Below are 21,196 nucleotides of genomic sequence, written 5' to 3'. Positions count from 1 at the left end.
GCTTCAAGCGCTAAAACACAAGCGGCACGAAAAGCCTCTCCGTGGCCGATTTCTTTCATAAAATGGGAGCTTATCCAACTCACCAAAGTTGCAGCGGTGAAGTCGCTGCTGCGCTCTCCGGGTTGTTGCGCTTCAACTCAGCAGCGCACCACAGCAGCAGGAGAGGAGGGGCCAACACATGTCATTCATGCCTCCATACCTTTGGCTACAACAGGAGATTTTACCCCACTCACACAGACCATAACCTCCTCAGACAGTAAAGGAGGCTCATCTGTCCAGAGGGAGTCTCAGTGTCCGTGAAATCCACGAAAAAACGCTAAAAAAAATAAAGATATCATAGTGAAATTTATGTCTATGATGTCCAATTATGAGTTCATAGAAGCCATTAAAGACATTGGTTGTATAATTTCAACCAAACATCCATAAAAAGTTTCTTAACAAATACTTAAAGTGCACTGTAAAAAACATAAACATAAATTTTTATTTTGATCAAGTTAATTAAAACTTAAGATTTCTGACATTTACATGAGTTCTTGTAACTTTAAGTCTTTTGACTTGAAATGATGAATTAAATGAATGAACTGTACAGAGTTTAATCAACTCATTAAATTATGTTTCTAAAGAAACATGAGCAGTGTGTCGATTGGAGAAGTTTTAGCTCAACTTAATATCTTAATCTTACTGAACATGTTTCCTACAGCTGGAAGACAGGCAAGTGTTCATAAAAGTCACATCCTTCAGATTTTGTCTGGAAAAAACCTTCAGGTTTACAGCGGTTTACACAGAAATCAGTCTACTGGCAAACAAGAAAAAAAAGATGGGGAAAGTCTCATTTTTTAAGTTATGTTGTTGTTCACACATTAGCAATATAATTCACAGCAATTGCTTCAGAATAGTATCTTTAATACAAAAATAGCAAAGATGCAGGAGTCAAATAATCTCACTCAAAGTAAAACATAAAAAAATAGAAGAAATTGGGGTGTTTATCATAATTTCAGTATTTCAATATTACTCATGGTACCATGGAACCTGCAAGAACAGAAAAGCATGTTGGTATTAAACCTCAGAAAGCAGAAGACAGCTAGAAAACTAGAGAGACAAAAACAAAACCAAAATGCAAATTTGACTGAAACTTATAAAACAGAACAGCAGTCATTAACTTTAACAAAAACGACCCCCCTAAAAGAATGTCACCTGCATTTTCAGATCATGTAGAAGGGAGTGACATGACTTGGACTTGATGACTTGAGTCAAAAATTTGATGACTTGGACTTCAATACTCATGACTGGAAAATACTTCATAACTACCCCCAAGCCCAAAGATTAAAATGTCTGTTATTTAAAAAAGTGTGAATTCACAAATAAATTATTTTTCTGAAAAAACAACATTTGTGCAATTTATTCCCAGCAAGTCGACAATTGATTCCCCAGATCCACTTTGTTTGAACCAGTCCAACAGCATCCGATCAAGGTGCAGGAGAAAACCATGAAGAATGTTACGTTACGTTACGTCAGACTGAGCTCCAGTTGGAAAAAATATCAAAAATAATTTTGTTCATGTACAAAAACTACACGATGGTAAACAAAAAAAAGAGTTGCAGTATGAAACCTGACGTGAAAAGTTGCACAGAGATCTGCAGGTCGAGGCCAACATTTAATAGTTAGCAAGCTAAAGGTTTGGTGACGTCATCTTACAAGCTAAGTAACTTTATGGTCGGGACTTGAAACTTGACGTGGGACTTGTCAGCAGTGTTGATCAAGCTACTTGGAAAATGTAGTGAGCTCAGCTACAAGTTATTCTACATTAAATGAAGCTTCACTACACTGAAGCTACACACCAGAGAAATGTAGCAAGCTAAGCTACAATAAAATGACAAAAGTAGCTTAACTACATCAAAGCTATTTTTTATGTATCTATGTATCTGTCTGTGTTTAGTAGTATATTTATTAGCCCCCTTCTGTACCAGGAGCATCTAAACAAATATCATATTATTTATTTAACTTGACAACAACAATTTGGTTTTGTAGAGAAGTTTGTAAATAAACACAAGTTTTATTTCCGAGTAACATAACCTAAAGGTAAACTTTTCAGCTTCTCATTTTTCTTATCTCTTCCTGCACACACACACACACACACACACACACACACACACACACACACACACACACACAGTTTTATTCTTTTTGCTGTCAGAGGACATGTTGCTAGCTAGCGCCATGTTAGCTGTTGATGATTAGCTTAGCTGGCGATTGTTGTGTTCACTTCGGGAAATACCTGAATGTGTGTCTTTGAATTTGTTGGACGTCTTGGATGTTGACAGGAACTTTTCTTTTAGGGTTCCACAGTAAACACCGGAACGTGTAACTGTTCTGTGAGAACCCGATAACTAACATGAACTTGTTAAAGTCTGACCATGGAGATTCACGACATGTTCACGTCTCTGCCCCGCTGCGACAATTCGCGGGCATCTTTTCATATCCAGTCTATGGCGGCCATCGGCAGGACGACAGGTACGTGACGTCACATGGAGGAGACGCATTTAAGGTTTAGAAATGCGTGGGGAAATGTAGCTTCTGTGGACGCTACGGCGTTTTTTGATCACTAAAGTAGCTTAACTACTGAAAAGTTATTTGATGTAGAAAACAGCGACGTTACGACCACGTTACTGAGAAACGTAAACTAGTAACGCCGCTACTGGTAACGCCACTACTGCCCAACACTGCTTGTCAGTCTTTGACTGGGGATTTAGCTAACTTGAGACTTGAGACTTGTAAATATTGTTAATTTTTAGGCTAACATACCTCACCTCTATGATTTTGTGCCTTTAGGACCCATGTATAGACATTAAATATTCCGTGATCATATCTGCAACTGAAATGTCAGTATGTCAGTTTTAAGTCTGTTTTAAAGAGTTTTGATGATTTGGCCTATAGGCACTAACAGCAGCTGCAAATATGACCTCGCCAGTTTAGTCTATTAATCATCTTTGTTCACACATTGAAAAGAAACAAACAGTAACATAAGAAAGAGGGGGTGACGTACTTTACTTTAAAAAGGTTAATTTCATTTACTTCCATTCTGCCAGCAGCATCCCTCTGTCAAGAGCCAAAATTGAGTATTTGACCTTTAATAATCTGGCAGGAATGCAACATGTCCGGGCGTATAGAAAATGTCAAATAAAGGTTTAATGTCAAAGGTTTTTTTGTGCAGCCTCAGGCGTTAGGTAGGATTGGATAGGCACGCAGGAGGAAGGCACCGTATCCATCCGCGAGGTCCTAACATCATCAAAATCTCTTTGATTGGAGAAGATTTTAAAACAGCAGAAACAAATCGTGATTTAGAGTGAGGTAGCACGGGTTGGTCGTCTTTTTAGAGACAACTTTTAAGATGCAAGTCATCCAGAAGTTTTATTTTAGATGAGTTGTCTGTCTTGGTGTAGGTGCACGAGGCTGATATCAGTGCGCCCTGGGTGTGGGAAGTAGATCCGGCTGGGCAGGTTTGCAAGTCGAGGAGAGAAAAAGTTAGAGGGGGACTGCAGAGGCGCACGGTGCCAGAGCCAGGACCACTGGGAGCCTCTGCAAGCGCAACAACAGCCGACACGCCGAGAAGAAGAAGTGTTTTTCTTATCATTTCTATTCCACTGAGAGCCAGTGCGCTGTGGGGGGAAGCAGGGCTATGACATGCGAGTAGAGAGCCGTAGAGTTTGTGAGTGTTAACGCAGGCGGACCCTTGATTTATCCCCCCCAAGATGAATAAAGACTTGAAGAGCCTGCGACAGCTCGCCGTGCCGCTGCTCCTCTTCGCCCTGTGCGTCGCGGTGCAGCGATCCGACTCTGCGGTAAGTGCGGTTCCACTTCTTTTTTATTTTTGCGCACATTTAGAGCTTTCTAACGGTGTTCACCCCGCAAGATCCCCGCACGAAGGAGCCGAGAGACCTGCCGCTCTCTCTGAGTCAGCCGGCTCTCCCATGCACCAAGCCCAGCAGAGGTTTATAAATAGAGAGGCTGCTTTATAACAAGTGCTTATCCTTCTGCTCTAGTTTTACTCCCGTTACCATTTTCATTCTGTTGCAAAATAACAACCGACACTTTAAGCCGGGTTTGATTAACTTTTATTGCACTTTTTAACGGCTTCATGAGCTCCGCTTTGTAGTTCCATGGAAGATCGCGGACGGAGTTTCTGTCCCTGCGCATCACGTTTCTTCCTCCCTGTTCCGTGCAACAGGAGGCAGCAACCTGTAGCAACACGCCAACCACGGCGCACTCCTTCCCTTCAGCCTGCATGTGTCTTTTATTCTTGTTATCATGTCAAAAGTTGAGACGACACACGAAACTGTGGAGTCTGGAGAGGAGAAGCGCGGCGGTGCAGCGCGCCGAGACTCCCTTCACCAGCACCATCCCGCCTGACAGTCTAATAATTAAAATATTAAAGTTAACAGTCCTGCTCTGACAGTGATAACACAGTCTGCTACATGACGCATCTGTGCCTTATTTAGTTTGGTGGCATTCTTATGAAGCTTTTTCCATCCCAGAGGAGGAAATATGATTTTAGCAGCGTTTCTCTCCCCTGCAGGTGTGTTTTATGTTGACAGCACCTGCTTACTTACGCATATTAAAATATATATACATGAAATAGGTTGATTTAGCTCCTGACACCCTGCAGTTTAACACTCTGCGCAGAGGAGGCATGACTTTGGTGTCTCTGAAGTGAAATTTGTCTTCGCACTTCAGATGTATCAGGAGCAGACGTCCAGGGAGGTGTGCGTGTTTGTGTTTGCGCGTTTACTTTAACCCTCTTCAGCCTGCATTTGTTTGAATTAGTCGCAGCTGCAGCTCTCTTCACTTTTACATCTTTGCATCCCTGTATGACGCTGCTGTTATCATCAGACTGCGGAGTCCAAGTCATCCATCAGGAGAAGACTCTCTCCTCATGTAATATTCCAACAGGCTGTGTGTTGTGATGAATATTCACACGTGATTAATAATTCATGAGGGATGGTTGCTCCACGTGGTCCCGCCCACACACCAGGCGTGTCCAATCAGGCCTGCAGACTTGCTGTTCATTATGAGCCTGTAAGTAGCCTATATGAGGACTTTGTGTGTTCCAAATCATGTAGGAGACTTTTATTTTGAAGGGTATCCTCATCCCATGTTCCAGTTATAACCTAAATGGCACAAAATGGGGTTTTCAAGCTATTAACATGCTATAAAATTATTATAAATAAGTTTAGGGTGAGGTCTTGGAGAGGCAGAGGAGTTTATAGAGATCAAAATTGTGTAAATAACAACCCAAGTGGCGGCCTCTCCTGAGTTTATGCATCTTGTCTACAAAATACACAACCGAGCATCAGAACTTTGAGAACTTTCTCCTGCTTTCCTGCAACATAGAACAGATTAAATCAATGAACTGTTTTCAAGAAATGAAAGAAAGAAAATGCAAACACTTATCACCTCTATTTGCAGAATATTTACTTCAATTCATGCAGTTATTTTAACCAGATGAAATCTCAGTGGGGAATAAAATCTTTAAATTCATTTGAGCATCCATGAGAAGCCCAGAACAGATGATTTTGTCTAAAGAACGACTTAATAAAATTACATAATAAAATCATGGAAAGTATTTCTACATGATTAAATGTCTTTCTTTCAGCAGTAAGTTATTCTGTCAAGACAACTTAGCATACTTGAGTTGGGTCAACTTTATTTATTAAGGCTAATTCAATTTATTTACTAGGGTTGGATCCAAATCAACTTACTCTTGTTGGGTCAATAAAAGTTATTAGTTATTATCCAACTAAATTTACTGTGACAGGGTCATTAAGTTGAATCAAGCCTAATATAAGATATATTAGGGTTTAACTTTTTTACAAGGGTGGGTTTGATTTCATTTAATAGGGCTGGTCTAACTTATTTTGCTGTAGTAACACTAGTAAATGAAATCGATCAAACTTAAGTCAATTAAGTTGGCTCAACATAGTTGCTCGATGCTGAAAGAAAGCCTGGGAATACTTTACATGATTTAATAAATTGTAGATTTTGGGTGTGAGTGTCTCCAGTAGGATCATTATAAATTACAATCAATCAGAACAACCAACCATTTTTCATATTGTTGTTGTTCCAGCTTCCAAAATGTGGCAAAACTTAAAATATTTAATTCCTCCTTTTGCTGGGGACCTGTACAACTGATCAAAAGACCCCTGTTGGTCCCCGGACCCCAGTTTGAAAACTACCTGCCACGTCAGAACAGCCATTTGCAAGGAAAGTGATAAGAAAAGTTAAGAATCAGGAGGTTAAAGGCGTGTTTGCAGGTTGTTGGTCGTGACTTGTTGAGTGGACAGGGTGGCTGTTATCGTTGCCATGGTGATGTCAAAGGTGAAGAGGGGTCCACTTGGTGTCGAGGAATGTGGCTGACCCCGCCTTTTTCCTAGAAGGAAAAGGGAAAGGGCGAGGAGGAAGAGGAGGTTTAGAGGAGAGAGGGTGCAGATGGATGGAGGAGAGCCAAAAACATCACGCAAAGTTTCATAAATTAAAAAAAGTAAATGTGAGTTTCCTCAGACTCAGGAGAAGTTCTGGAAAAAAAAAGCCAGTAAGTGACCCTTTAGTTAAGATTAATAAAAGAGGAAGATGTGAATGAAAATGATGCAGATGGAGGGATGATGCACACACCCACACACACCCACACACACACACACGCCAGGCCTCCCCTCATTTCCAGTATTCCCGGTTGTGACCAGTGTGTTCTCACTGAGGCCCTCTAGTGGAGTCTGTGTGTATGACCACAAAACTCCAGATATTTCCTCTGGTGTTCACCTTCTCTTTATCATCACTGTTCACTCAAAACCTGCCCAAGTAAAAGCCTTTAAATACACTTTATAGGTTCGTGCTGTTTTTGTCTTGTAGTTCATGTAAAGTTTGTATTTGGAGATCCTTGGTTTTCCCAGGACAGTGACAACAAGGAGCGCAGGGCTGAGTGTGTGTGTGTGTGTGTGTGTGTAGCATTAATCCTCACCCAGATATGAATCTCCATTCAGCCAGGTGAGGGAGTTCAGCGGTAACGTATACCTGGAGGTCTTCCTTTGAACCCGTCATGCCGTGCAACCACAAACACACACTTAATTTGATGCATGCTTCCCTGTGCACATGAACACACACACACACACACACACACACACACACACACAATTTTGGTTCCCTAACCTTTCACATGACCCACATCCCAGGTGGAGTTTAGGAGCAGGGGACCTGTCTGCTCTCTCTCTCTCTCTCTCTCTCTCTCTGTGTGTGTGTGTGTGTGTGTGTGTGTGTGTGTGTGTGTGTGTGGAGGGTTAGTTAGCCATAACATCCTCAGATTGCGGAGATAAGTCTGTGACAGAGCTGCATCTTCCAGTGAAAGAATAAGAGGTTGTTTTTTCTGCCAAATCCTTTGCTGTTTTCTCTCGTCTTTGTCTCCAGATTTCTTTTCTTTCCTCTTAAACCATCTATTGTTCTCACTTTCTGTCACTGAGAACAAAAACACAGCTTTGTCCCTGCTGGCATCTGCAACAATTAACATCATTTGAACCAATTTGTGGAATATTGGGGAGATTTTTTATCCAAAAAAAGTGATGGATTGTAAGGTTTCTTGTAAGATAAGGAGTCAATAAAGTGTTATGTTGAAAATAATCAAATTCACAACTACTTTTGTTTAATGAAAAAGAAAAAAATCTAGCCTCAGTGTTCACAAAATGCCTTTTAACTACGGCAGCAGGACTTTTAACTTGTCCTCTCAGACATTGTTTGTCCCCAGTCACCTTCAATTCACACTGAAACACCTAAAAAAAGAGCTACAACATTTATTTTCCTGACAGAAAATGAATTGCTATCTAATGCTAACTAATCACTGTTTTGATATTTTCATTTTTCAATCAAAATTACCAATTATTCCCTTATTCATGCATCTCTAATGTGAGTACATGCAAATTTTCTTTGTTTTATGTGAAATTAAACTTGAATATTTTGGGATTTTAGAAAGTTGTTTGAATGAAACAAGCAATTTGAAGACTCTCATTTTTACTGTTTTCCAACATTTAACTGACCACACAGTTAATCAATTAAGGGAAGACATAATTGTCAGATTATTCAATCATGAAAATAATTGTTAGTTGCAGCATAACTTGTTTATTGAGCTTGATGGCTCGGTCGCCTTAGAGACAAAATTTAGGGGGAAAAGTGCCCATGTACTCTTGACTTCGTTGCAGCTTCACATACCAACAGAAATGCCCACAGACATCTTCTATCCTGTGAGATTTGCTGTAAATTATTACATATTAACTTTATTTAATGGTCGTTTGTGCAGCGTATCTTTAAATAATACAAACACTGATGCGTGTTTTAGAATAATTTCTTGGAAAAGCTGCTTCAGATTTCACAAAATCACACAAAACCTGTCAGAGATTCCGGAGAAGAATTCTGAATAATCCCTCCTTCACTTTTTCCTCCCCCGTCCCTCTCAGTCTCACCCTCCCCTCGCCCTCTTTTGTGTCTGCTCTCGAAGGCGAATTCCACCTTTATCTCACCTGTTCTGAGAGCAGGGCTCTTTAAACAGGCAGCAGTGCGGGCAGCACATGCACACACAAGCATGTGCGTCGTATTTACCTGCTTTATACAGTTACACAGTATGAAATAAGGTATCTGCACTGTGTGTGTGTGTGTGTGTGTGTGTGTGTGTGTGTGTGTGTGTGTGTGTGTGTGTGTGTGTGTGTGTGTGTTTTGCTGGCAGAACTCACGCTGTGGTGTCAATGAGCTGAAGATGCCATCAGGATTAACAGGTGGACAGAAGTCTATGAGAGCCAACACCAAATGTTTAGACAGCTAATTACCTTCACCCACTACTCACACTCCTCCTCCTCCTCCTCCTCCTCCTCTTCCTCATTTACCTCCTCACTCACTCTCTCCTCTCACAGCTGGAAGAGGCAGTACTGGAGTACACACTCAAGTAGTAAAACACGCTATAATAACAGAAGCAGGAACAGTAGTGGTGTGAAAAGGAGGTGGAGTGATGCAGGCCTAGTTTATTAGCAGTAATAGCAGTAGTCTCAGTAGTAGTAGTTTCAGTATGAGTTATACTAGGATTAGCAGTAAAACAGTAAGTCACAGCACTATTCAGACGCAACAGCGTAGACATACATTAACACAGAACATCCCTGTAGTGTAACTGGTAGAACGTGTGCCCTCATGTCCTGAGACTGTCAGTGTTCTGCAGCAGTTCTTATGTTCTTATCATATCTTTGGCTGTCGCTATCAAAATAAAGGCAAAAATGCCAAAAAAAAAAATCTTAAAAAAGACGACATTAGCAAACTGATAAATACTTAAAACATTCCAGGAATTGAATTTTGTGGAACATATTTCAGATGTTTATTTGTTAGTGGATCCATCATGGGAACTTTAATCGATAATCCCTGGTTTTAATCCGCGTCCTGCCTTACTTTCCCTTTCCTGTTGTGTTATAATCTCATTTAATTTCTTTGCACAAGATATCCTCTTCTGTCACTGACACTCGAACCCCATTATCACCCCTCCTGCCCCCCTCTGTCCCCTATTCAGCACTAAGAGGAGGGTAAACACGGTGTGTTTGTTAGAGACTTCTTTATTTACTCCATCCCTCACTGTTTGGTCTGAGGCTTTAAAGGTCAGCCATGTCTTTTTCCATCCCTCCATCCGTCTATCTGTCTTTTCTTATTATATGTTCTCTCTCATCACTAACCAGACCACCACGCAGTCCACACCTATTTTTACTTCGTTACCGCGTCGTGTTATTCGTGGCCGTCCCACATGACGACAGCCGTGAGCTTTAAGCGCTCCGCTTCGTGTGAGAGACTTAGAGTTTCTTTGGGGTTATAAAAGTCAGGAATCTGTGATCTGGAAGCGATAGCGAGACTATCCAGATTAAAGCAGAGTCTTTTATGGATTTGGGCTAAATTAGGTTACAGGTTAAAGAGACGTATAGCACATAGATTATTCCTTTAAACCAACGGCAGAAATTCCAATCTGTAAAACTACAAAGAGCATTTTTTGTTGTTTAACAAGAGAAAGTTTCTGGCTGATCTGTTAGTTGTAGATCCAGATGAAGAGCATCCATCCAACCCAGGTCTGAAAAAAGGTGACAGCTGTGATTTTTACTTACAGTAGTTTATTTGAGCTTGTCGCTGGATAATCTTTAATGCTTCTGAATTTGAAGATAGTCCTGCTGATTTTGTAGCACTTTGGGTAAATAAAACATAAAGTCTCTCTCAGATATCCTAAGCTGGATGTAAGCTGCACCCATACGGGCGTCAGAATCTCAGCCCGTATCTGTTTCATCTTCGTGTCTGACTCTGACTTGACATTTGCTTTTCATGTCTTCACACTCGGAGAGGCTTTTTCCTGCCTTGAAACAAGCAGGAGAGATTTATGTGGGATTGAAAGCTGTTTTGATTCAGGGATCAGCGTTTGGTGGTGATCCAGGAATTTCTACATCACTGTTTCTTTTTTTTTTTTTTTATTTCAGCAAACCATTATATCGTGTTCGTTTGCAAATGAGAAAGTCAGACATGTGGAGTTTGAACATTAAACATCAGACGCTGTTGATTTTGTCAAATAATCCGAAACCGGAAGATGAACGAGGAACAAATGAACGAGTACGGAGGCGGCGGCTGTCAGAGCAGAAGATTTATTTATCATTGATGGAGGTGGAGAGTGTGTCCAACTTCCAAAACCTCAGACACGCTTTTTAACATAAACGTGAGACGACAGGCCTCACAGTTCTGTTATAGGGACACACCCAGATAGAAGGAGACACACGTCTCTTTGTAATCGTTTTTTGTTTCTTTGTAGTAGTTTACTGTCTCTTTGTAGTGGTTTTGTGTCCTTTTGCAGTTATTTTGTGCCTCTTTTTAGTAGTTTGTGTCCCCTTGTAGCTGTTTTTATCTTTTTGTGGTGCTTTTGTGCCTCTTTGTAGTGGTTTTATGTCTCATTCTGGTAGTTTTATGTCTCTTTGTGGTAGTTTTTTTGACTATTTCTAGTAGTTTTGTGTCCTTTCACAGTTGCTTTGGGTCTCTGTAGTCATTTTGTGTCTCTGTGTAGTAGCGGTGTCTCTTTGTGGTTGTCTCGTGTCTCATTCTGGTAGTTTTGTGTCTCTATGTGGTAGGTTTTTTTGTCCATTTGTAGTTGTTTTATGTCCCTTTGTAGTTGTTTCCTGTCTCTTTGTAGTGGTTTTATGTGTCTTTGTAAAAAAAAATGTGTTCCTTTGTAATTATTTTGGATCTTTTTGTGTCTGTGGTTGTTTTGCATCTTTTTGTAGTTGTTGTGTGTCTTGTGGTTATGTTATGTCTCTTTTTGACCATTTGATTGACTTTCACAGTAAAATACACCTCGGGGCCCTCGGCCTGTCAGTGGTCCGTCCATCAATGATTTTTAAATCTAAAATAAAGATAGTCATTCTTAAAGTTGTGGTCCAACATTGACTTTAGCAGTTGGACAGGATGGAGATGATCTGAGTTTGTTCTGTCCTCTCTGTGTGTTGGTGTGGCTGCGATCCAGTGGGCTACCTGACAAGTCCACCTACACAGAGCAGTCACAAGACATGCCGTCCTCCTAACCTCCCTCCCTTTCGTCTTGTGTTTTCCTCTCGTTGACCTCCTTTTCTGGAAGAACATCATCCCCATTTTTTCTGCATCACGCTTCCGTTTTTTTCTCTGGGAAGAAAAAAAAAATTTTACAGCCCAGAGGAAACGCAGAGCGCCGCCGCTCGGGGACAACGGAGGAGAAAAACCCGTGAAAGAAACAGACGCAGCGTTTCAGATAGGAAGTAATAAGAAAACAGTTAAGCTCAGTTGAGGAGGATTTATCAGGGGAAAAAAGAAAAAAAGGACATAAGTACAGCATGTAGGAATATAGGACTGAAATGCACATATTTCTCCTCGACAGGAGCGTTTATTGTTTTGCATTCTTTCTTTGTGAAGAGGAGAAGGGAGGGAGGTAGAGGAGTTATAATCTGTCTGAGATCAGCGGGCGACCTTGATCTACAGATGTCTACTTCTTTACCTCCTTCACTTCCAAACTGTTTAAACCTCAGCCTGAGTGTGTGTGTCTGTGTGTGTGCAGCTCGGCGGGCTGAAGTAAACTTATTAACAAATATTTGTGACATGAGCCGACTCGCCTCGTCTTTACATCATTCAACACCTTTATATTACTATCTGTTGTGCATCCACTCCGCCGTCTCCTGTTACTTTGTTAGTCTTTTATCTTTCTCTCTTAAAACAGGAAGCTGAATGTGAAACACAAACTGAACTCGTTTTTCAGGCTTTCTCTCTCTTTTCTAGTTTTTTATTTAAAAATTTCTCCAACAAATGCAGAATGTTGTATGAGGTAGGCGCACAAATTTTTTTTTTTTACTTATAGTTATGACTTAATATCTCAACACTATGACTTTTTATCCCAGAATTTTGACTTTTTATCTCATAGTTATGACTTTATGTCTTGTAAGTCCAACTTTTATCTCATAATTTTAACTTTTTATCTCATAATTATGACTAGGGATTTTTTTTGTGTGTGTGTTTAATAGCCAACATCTACGTCAGCGCCTTTTCCTCTAAATTTTGCCGGTCGCTAGTCTTGATTCTCTTTAGATTAATTATGGATACCAAATCGAAAAAAAGGAAAGTCTCCAAGAAAAACAGAGAATTTAATAGTTGCAGCCTCAGATTTTTTTGGCTCTTTGGCTCTTTTAAAGGTTACTGACCCCTCTTCTAGAGAAACAGGAGAACTTGATGCTTCAACAAAACAAGAAGTTTTTTCCAGGTGACATAGAATCAAGAGTTTTTTCAAAGTTTAGGTTTTGCCAAAAATATGAAGTTACAAAATGCATTTATTAGAAATCTGCAGCTGTCAAATATGACCAGTTATTACTGAGCGGTGTTGTTGCAACTGACAGAGACTGAGGCCTCATAGTGGCATCATAACCAGTGAATAACATACATGAAAACATTGTTCAACTTAGTCTTTATTTATAGTGTCTTAATAGATTTATGATATAGACTTTAATTCACTGTATCTCAGTTGTAGTGAGCTTTTTACAGTGCAGTGATCGACCACACCTGAGCTTCATGACTAGTTTTGTTTATAAAGAAAAGAAGCTCGACATGTTGATTGACAGTGAAGTTGCCGGTAAGCTTCATGAAGTAACACTTTTTTGAAATCCGTCCTCCTCCTCGTCCCGTCCTCCCTTCCCTCGGCCTCCATCTTTCCCCCTAACCCTCTATCTGTTCATCTCGCATGAGCCGCCGCAATCCCATTGTTTGTGCGGGAGAGACCGATGGCGAGGATCGATAATAACGCGCGCACACACACACACACACACACACACACACACACACACACACACACACACACACACACACAGCTTAGTGTGCTCAACGTGTCGTCTGTGGCGGCCCACAGACGAAAGAATGAAGTCATCAGAGCTGCTTCAGAGCAGATGAAAGCTGTTTTGACTGCGTTGCTTCATGCAACTGAACACACACACACACACACACACACACACACACACACACACACACACACACACGGATGAGCCTCGCTGTGGCTGAATCAACCTCAAGGTAGCGTGGGAGGGCGTCTGGTTCTCTCTTCTTCTTTGTTTTCTCTCTCTCGCTCTCTTGTTCCCTCACTGGTTTTAATGCTCCCTCTTCCATTTTGGGCACCTGTTTCTTTCATCACACCACTGAGGAGGAAACAGGGCTTCCCCAAGAGCCACATGGGAAAAATGGAGGGCCAGTGGTATGACTGAGAGTGTCTACTGTTTCTGTACATATTTCACAGTGTAGAGTTTCCATTTTACCTTCTATATACTCGTCCAGACGGAGTCATTTCAAAGTTAAAGACTTGCTCCCTCCTGCCTTCTTCCCTCCATCACTCCTTTCCTAAAAACAGTTGAGGTGTGTTTATGTTTTCCTTGTGGCTGCGAGAATGTTGACGCTTTATATCTCAGGAGGAAAGTGGGTGGAAGTAGGATGATGTTGTTGCAGCAGCAGTAGGAAGGATGGTGGGATGGATGCATGAACTGTTCACTGCCATGTAACCAAGTTTTCATGCCTAAATTTAACAAGGTACTTCCTTATTTTGTTGGTTTCGGAGGCCACTGTGGACAAAAACGGTACTTTCCCCACCGTAACAACCACGAAATATAACGTCCGAAATTAAATCCATTCACTGCAATTGATTTCAAGGAGAATTCGACCCAATGGCAGCCATTTTGCAAAAACAGTTGCCTTTTAAGACGAAGGTACGAAGAGTCACCCGATGATTAAAATTCCTTCATTTACTCACTTTTAGCTCTGTTTTTGGTCTCCTCCAGCTCCTGAGGGAAACATCTGGCTCTTTAGCAGCTAAATGTTCCACTATCTTCCCGACTAATTGCTGATATTATCTGCATGTCCTGCTGCAGCTCGAAAGAGCGCGGTGGAAAAGAAAGAGCAAATCTGTGGCCCTTAAGACCAAAAACATATCATCTCTAGCTTAACTGAATCGCTCACAGTGCACTTATTGCACTGTCCCTGCAGCTTAAATTGGTGCTAATCAAAGTTACACAACAAATGACTTCTTAGAGTTTGAGATTTCTTTTTCACTCACAGTTATGTTGTTACCTTCAGGGCCGGTCCCTCAAGTAAATGTACACACAGCAGCAACAGAAGCACACACACATGCACATACCATGGAGGGTCACGCTAGCTGAGCAAACACAAAAACCTACTGCTCCCGTTATTTTGTTGTTTTTAAACAAGGCTTAGCGTCCACATAGTTTCTCTTGGCCGTCCCTCAATATTACAGCATTAGTCCAACATTGTCCCGGCCACGTTAGCCGTGCAGCGTGCGATGCTAAGTTCAGCAGGGGACTAGCAAGGTAACTTCAGGATTAACTCTGCCTAACCTTAATTTGCTAACCCCAAATTATGCTTCATAGTACAGAGCCCAGATCTGCTCCTTTTGACCCCCAAAATAATGGATTAAGAAGCGATTCTGAAAGCAACTGTCAGACCAGTGAGCATCTGATCAGTGTCAGTCCCTGTGATTCCAACATCATGCATTTCAGAAGGTGATTTCAAACAACCTATTTTGTCATTTAGTTTGGGTGAGTCCCAACTCACAAATCTGCTGCTTTCTTCTGTGTTTCTTTTCTGTCTGTCTCTTTGTCTCTCTCAGTTTCCTGTCTTTCCTCCGCTCACCTCTGCTCCCTCTCCATCAGATCAGAGTCCGGTCAAGCCCTAATGACTTGTACTGTACATACAGAAGTCAAAAAACACTGTTTGTACTTTACACTAAGCCATACACCGCTGTGTTTCAGTGTGTGTGTGTGTGTGTGTGTGTGTGTGTGTGTGTGTTCCTCAGGTGGAGCCTGGTCTTAGTTAATCCCAGGTCAGTGTGCCGGCTGGTATGCAGCTAAGCCTTTAGCATGCAGTCAGAGGATAATGTTCAGCAGCGTACAGCAAGGTGCATGTTTGTGTCGGAGCATTTTTCACATTGTTGAGTGACAGACGGAGGCAGGAGGCAAAAAAAATCACCGGATCCATCGCTTGTTTGGTCATTACTTTGTTTACTGCTATTACTAATATTATTTTCACCTTCTTCTCTCTTTTTGTCTCCGTCCTTGTGCCTGTAAGAACTTTTTAGTGACAGGTGGTGCATTCAGGGACTGCTCTGTATTCTGCTCCATCCAGGCACCATGTTTGCACCTCATTTTCAAAGTGCTTGTTGTTGTTGTTGTGACTGTGACGCTCCGTACTGCCGTTCTGTTATCGTGAACACAACAGCTCAAGAACCCGTGGACAGACGTTCTTCAAATTTGGCTCCAGTGTCCACTTGGACTCAAAGATGAACTCATTAAATATTGGTGGTCAAAGTTCACAGTGACCTCAATGAACATATCTTTGGCCATAACTCAAGAATTCTGACACTAATTAAGACAAAATTACACACAAATATCTAAAAGGATAAAATGATGACGTTTTATATCCAAAAGGTCAAAGGTCACCTTCACTGTGACATCATAATGTTCAGTTGTCTAGTCTCTTCAGAAGACAGGAGGACGATCGGAGGATGATCTCCTCAACAGATGTGTGTATTTGTGTGTTTATGTGTGTGTGTGTGTGTATCTGCATAACACTGAGGTGTGTTTTCTCGTCCACTTTTGTTTTTCCACCTTTATTGTCAATATGGTGCGATTCAGACTGAAATTTAAGATATAAAGACAAGACATACCTTAAATGTATTTAGTTCTTCGGCTCATGTTTTAACTTGTGTATAAGTGTGTGTGTGTGTGTGTGTGTGTGTGTGTGTGTGTGTCTGTGTGTTTGTGCGTGTCAACACTGAATGCACAGCATTCCTCATCGCCTCTAGACAAACAGACCCCCGCCGGTCAGAACAACGGGAAATAGCAGACATCTGTCAGGAGTCAGAAAGAGAGAAGAAGAAGGAGAAGAAGAAGGAGATGAGAGGAGGTGGAACGATACAAAGTACACAGAGAAATATTTTTAGAAAGAAAAAGGAAATAAAGAAAAAGCAAGAGAAACTGAAGGAGCTGAGGTAAACAGGTAAAAGAGAGAACTTAACCTTTGTGTTTTTGATGAAGAAAACATTAAAGGCATCAATCTGGCCAGCCCTGAAACATGAAGGACCCCTCCAGTCCCCTGATTTAACAAAAGCTAGAGGGGCTGATGTGAAGATAGCGTGTTCGGTAGTAACACATATGAACATTTCGGCTGCGCTCAGATGCGTCCGTCCTCATCAGAGTCTGTTTAAGCGAGGATGTTTAAGAGAAATGTAGGCAGGCCAGGAGCCTGCTGTGACCTGCCTCTGCACCAAGATCAGATCAGACACTCGGGACCTGGAGGAGCAAGAGGGGGCATGTTTGACCGGGATGATCTGAATCAAACTGCTGCTAAAAGTGTACATGTCGCTCATCCATAAAGCAAACTGAAGTCTCAAACACAACCTTTGAAAACCCAAGATTTATCTCCTTAAATATCATCATCCTTAAGTATCATTAAAATTATATTACTTTGATATATTAATTTCTAAGTTAACAGTTAATTAACAGTTAATTATTCGTTGTTTTGCTGGAGTTTTGATTTTTTTTAATGTCTAAATAATGTTTTTTGAAGTCTTCACTCTGGCTGAGATGCTTTTCATCATTTTCCCTGCATGTTTTTTCCCACTCCTGTTACTGCCCTCATGTGGTGCAGACGTGGAAATACAGGAGCGCAGGTAGAGGCAGGGTTTGCACACAATACCTAATGGCCAAAAGTGTGTGGACACCAGTGCTCAACTTTTAGGGGTCATTGGGCTGCTTAGTCGTACTAAAGGGGAATCTTAATGCTGCAGCACATAATCATATCTAAGGAAAGACAGTACAGGTGAAGAGAGTTATATTTTTAACTTTTTTTGATAATTATCACCATGAAACTTCCCCAACTGATTGCTTACATTAAGACAGTTATCTTTTCTATGATAAGTTAACTGACATTTTATGTTTAAATGCCCACATGAGGCATTATCTAGTTAAATATGCTCAGATTTACAGCTGAATGTGCATTTTGGATGTTTTCTTTCCACTATTTTCACTAATCTGAAAGGAGACGTACAGCTGCAATCAGTTATTAATCAAATACCGTATGAAATTAATTACCAACTATTTTGACTATAGCTTCTCAGACGTGAATATTTTGTTTTCTTTGCTCCTCTCTGACAGTAAACTGAATGTCTTTGAGTTGTGGACAAATTAAAACACGAATCAACACTTTTTACCATTATAAAACATTTTATAAACCAAACAATCGATCAACTGTCATCAGGAACCCCTGATATTATTAAATCATATTAAATGCTTAAATTACCAACTGAAAAGGTGCAAAACATTTAGAGCTCAGGAGAAGGCTTGATATATTAAATGCACAAAATACCACAAATAAAAACTACATAACCTTAAAACAAGGACTCTTGTTCCTTTACACAGTTCAGATTTAACTGACTTGCTTATATATAATGTGATGTTAGTCCGTAGAGAAATTATTTTTTGGCTTTTGATGTGGATAAACTTCACAGGCCTGCACACAGCCCTGATGTCAGCTCCACCCAGATTCTTTGACATGAACTTGAAGTGACTTTGAGCTCAATCCGTGCAGCCAGGCTCCAGAATCTGGTGGCAAAGCCTGAAATTAGAAGAATAGCGGCTCCAACAGCAGTAGATTAGAGCCCATTGTTTTGTAATGTGATGCTCAGGTGTAAACGTCTGTCCAGTCAGAATAAAACAGGAGCGGTTTGCATCATTAAGACGCTGTCCATGAGCTGAACTCCAGATCACGAATAACTTCTGCAGTACACAGAGCGACCGTGTGTCTCACTGTCTCAGAGATACACGATCAGGACAGCGCTGTCTTGTTTTGTCTACAGCAGGGGCTCCTGGGTAAATATTAAGGCTCATCCAAACAGAGATGCACCTCCAGCGCGCAGGTTTCGACGCTTAGTTTACAGAAACGGTTTGGTTTTTGCTCGGAGGTTTACACAATGTCTAAACATGCATGTTTGTGCTCATTTATTATGATTTGATGTTTTTAGCTGAGATTTTTTTTTTTGTCAATTCCGGGTGAAAAACCCCTCAAGAGCAGACAGGAGGTTGTTACAGATGTGGATTCAGAGTTGCAGCTGGACACAGGTTGAGACAAAACCTCCCAAAAAAAACGCCTGAACTGAGGGGAATTTGAAAGAACACAAGGGGATTTCTTTAAACATTGATTCATTTGTTCTCCTGCAGCGTCTCACGTCTAAACCTCCGGACTGAAACCCCAAAAAGCTTCACAACTGCATGAAACAAACTGGTCACGCATCTGTGGTTTTTAGGGTTAAAAGTCCGTGCTGACTTGTTTATTTTTTTTATTTATTTTTTTTGTGGTTACATTTCTGTCTGTGAACCTTGAATGCATCTCTAAGCCTGCACACAGACCACACCACAAGATCTTATCAGTGATTTTAGAGAGTGAAGGTGGTATTTCTTTCCTTATCACCTCCTTCTCTCTGCTTTCTTTGTTCTAGTTAACTTTTTACCTCCCTCCTCCTCCTCCTCCCATCCTCTCTCCTCCTACCTGCCTCCTCTCAGTCTATCCCCAGGCTACACATATCCAGGTATTCAGCTGGCAAGCCGCCGCTCCCCTCTCTAATTTCTTGTTGCCCGTAGCTACAGTGCAGCGTGCCAAGTGGTGATGTATGTGGAGCATTGCAGAGAGAGGTAGACGGGCGTGTTTAAACCTGCGATAAGCATAAGGCCGGGCCGGGCTGGGCCGGGCTGGGCAGGGCTGAGCTAGGCGAGGGTGGGGTGGGGTTGTCAGATCTCCCAGGGGAAGGAATTCAGCCCCCCTACATAAAAAAAGATCCATGTGAGGACATTTCTGGAACAAACACTGATACATAAGCAATGCATGTTTGCATATTCTGCTCAGCTGTGTAGGTATTCAGACCCGTAGAAGAGTAAACTGGGATTATGCTTTCACGTCCACGTGGGTCTGCAGGGGTCCGTGTGACAGAAATTTCACGCTCATATTGTTTGTTGTGACCCCGCTGATTTGTCCGCAGACCTTCCCGTGCAGCCGCTGCAGACGCTGATCCACTGCGATGTGTGGAACACGTCCGCCGAGCGTCTTCCAGGAAGTACTACAAACAGGAGGAGTCTGAGGTGTTCACAGCTGTCCGTGTGCACATCTGTTCAGGACTACAATAGAGCCCACAGGGTCAGACATTAGTGCAGGTGCTAAAGAAAAATAATTGTGAAAATTATTTCGTAAAAAATAAAATTCTGTGTATCGAAAAAAAAATCATGTTACAGCACAACAAAGTGAGAAAAAGCACCAACATTTTGAATATTTTTTTCCAGTATGTATGTAACAGTATGTAACTTATTCTTTAATATACATTAATTATGGGTTTTCTTCGCCCTGCAGCAGTTTAGTCAAATGATACGTCCAGAGATCTCGTCTTCGTTTATCGTTCTCGTCAGAACCTGGACGAACACACACTCTCCTGCGGTATGAAAACCACTGCAGAAGATAAGACGAGTGGTGGTGATGCTGTTTTCTGTTCCCATAGAACATCAGTCACACAAACATATGGTGTGTGTGTGTGTGTGTGTGTGTGTGTGTGTGTGTGTGTTTATCACTCAGTCTCGGGGCCTGTTTAGATAGAGTCCCGCCTGGAAGGTCAAGTTTTAGGAATGTCAAACACTCCCAGCAAAGAGTTTGTGTGTGAGATAGAAAGAAATGTTTCTTTCGGTTTGGTCGAGTTACTTCAATCTACAGCGCTGTTAAATGGCCACCAGGGCGACCTGTAACTGAACAGACCTCTGGCTGCAGCAGACACTTCCTGTTGAAGTGTCCTGGAGCAACTCTCAGACCCCCAAATCACCACCGCCTTTGTATCTCATCATAGAAACGGCATGAAACCCATAGATGCATATTTGGTTTATGGTTCAGTGCAAAGTGAAGGAAAAGGCAGTGAGACGTGTAAAAGCTCGACGGTGTGTTTTTACAGGTGTATGTAAGCAGAGGGAGGAGCGGAGAGGTTCTGCATGTGTTCTGTGTGAAATATGTGATCTCTGCAGGCTGCTGCTTAGCTAGTTTTAACATGTGTAACATCTGCAAATACTAGTGACTGCTTCTTTAAAAGTAAGACAGCATTTTATCATCACTGAACATTAACCTCTTGCCAAATACAAGCGCCCCCATCTGGCCCTGGGACGTAGGGCAGTGTGTGATGTGCGTGCGGCGTGTTTGTGCAGGAGAGCGGGCAGCAGACTGCGGGTGATTGCGATGCTCGTAGCAGAGCAGGAAGTTGTCAATCCGGCAGTAAATGTACAGTTCAGGTTACAGTGTGTTACACTGGAGTTTCTCAAGACCAAGAAAACTTTCATCTGTTATTTTCAAACTGCTGGAAAACTGACAGGATTAGCCGCAGAGTAAGCTAAGCAGGAAAGGCTAACTTTAAGCTGATGCTAACACTAGTGTTGTGCAACATATAAAGAACAGATGTACTGCTGCACGTATGAATGTCTGTGAGCGCCCCAAATATGTTCTCTGCTCTGAGAGCCTCTCAAATGTGTTTAAAACCATCAAAACTTCAACACAACTTGAAATAAAA

General features: G+C 41.5%; 2 protein-coding genes across 4 annotated transcripts in view; one reads left to right on the top strand and one right to left on the bottom strand.

The window, feature by feature from the left end:
* col4a6 (collagen, type IV, alpha 6) overlaps positions 1-222 on the bottom strand; it is a 131,795-nt gene extending 131,573 nt beyond the window's left edge. For all 3 annotated transcript variants that reach the window (XM_084713201.1, XM_084713200.1, XM_084713202.1), the window contains exon 1: positions 84-222. The gene's annotated coding sequence lies outside the window, so the exon portion shown is untranslated. The remainder of the gene's footprint in view (positions 1-83) is intronic.
* Positions 223-3,513: 3,291 nt separating this feature from the next.
* col4a5 (collagen, type IV, alpha 5 (Alport syndrome)) overlaps positions 3,514-21,196 on the top strand; it is a 51,937-nt gene continuing 34,254 nt past the window's right edge. The window contains exon 1 of the mRNA XM_084711538.1: positions 3,514-3,839. Coding sequence (XP_084567664.1) covers positions 3,750-3,839 — 90 coding nt within the window. The 5' untranslated portion in view covers positions 3,514-3,749. The remainder of the gene's footprint in view (positions 3,840-21,196) is intronic.

Source organism: Lutjanus erythropterus, chromosome 23 (assembly GCF_056507025.1).
Source record: "Lutjanus erythropterus isolate fLutEry1 chromosome 23, fLutEry1.hap2, whole genome shotgun sequence".
Classification (NCBI taxonomy): domain Eukaryota; kingdom Metazoa; phylum Chordata; class Actinopteri; order Lutjaniformes; family Lutjanidae; genus Lutjanus; species Lutjanus erythropterus.
The sequence above is the reverse complement of the archived record's forward strand: the minus strand, read 5'-3'. Positions and strand labels throughout refer to the sequence as shown.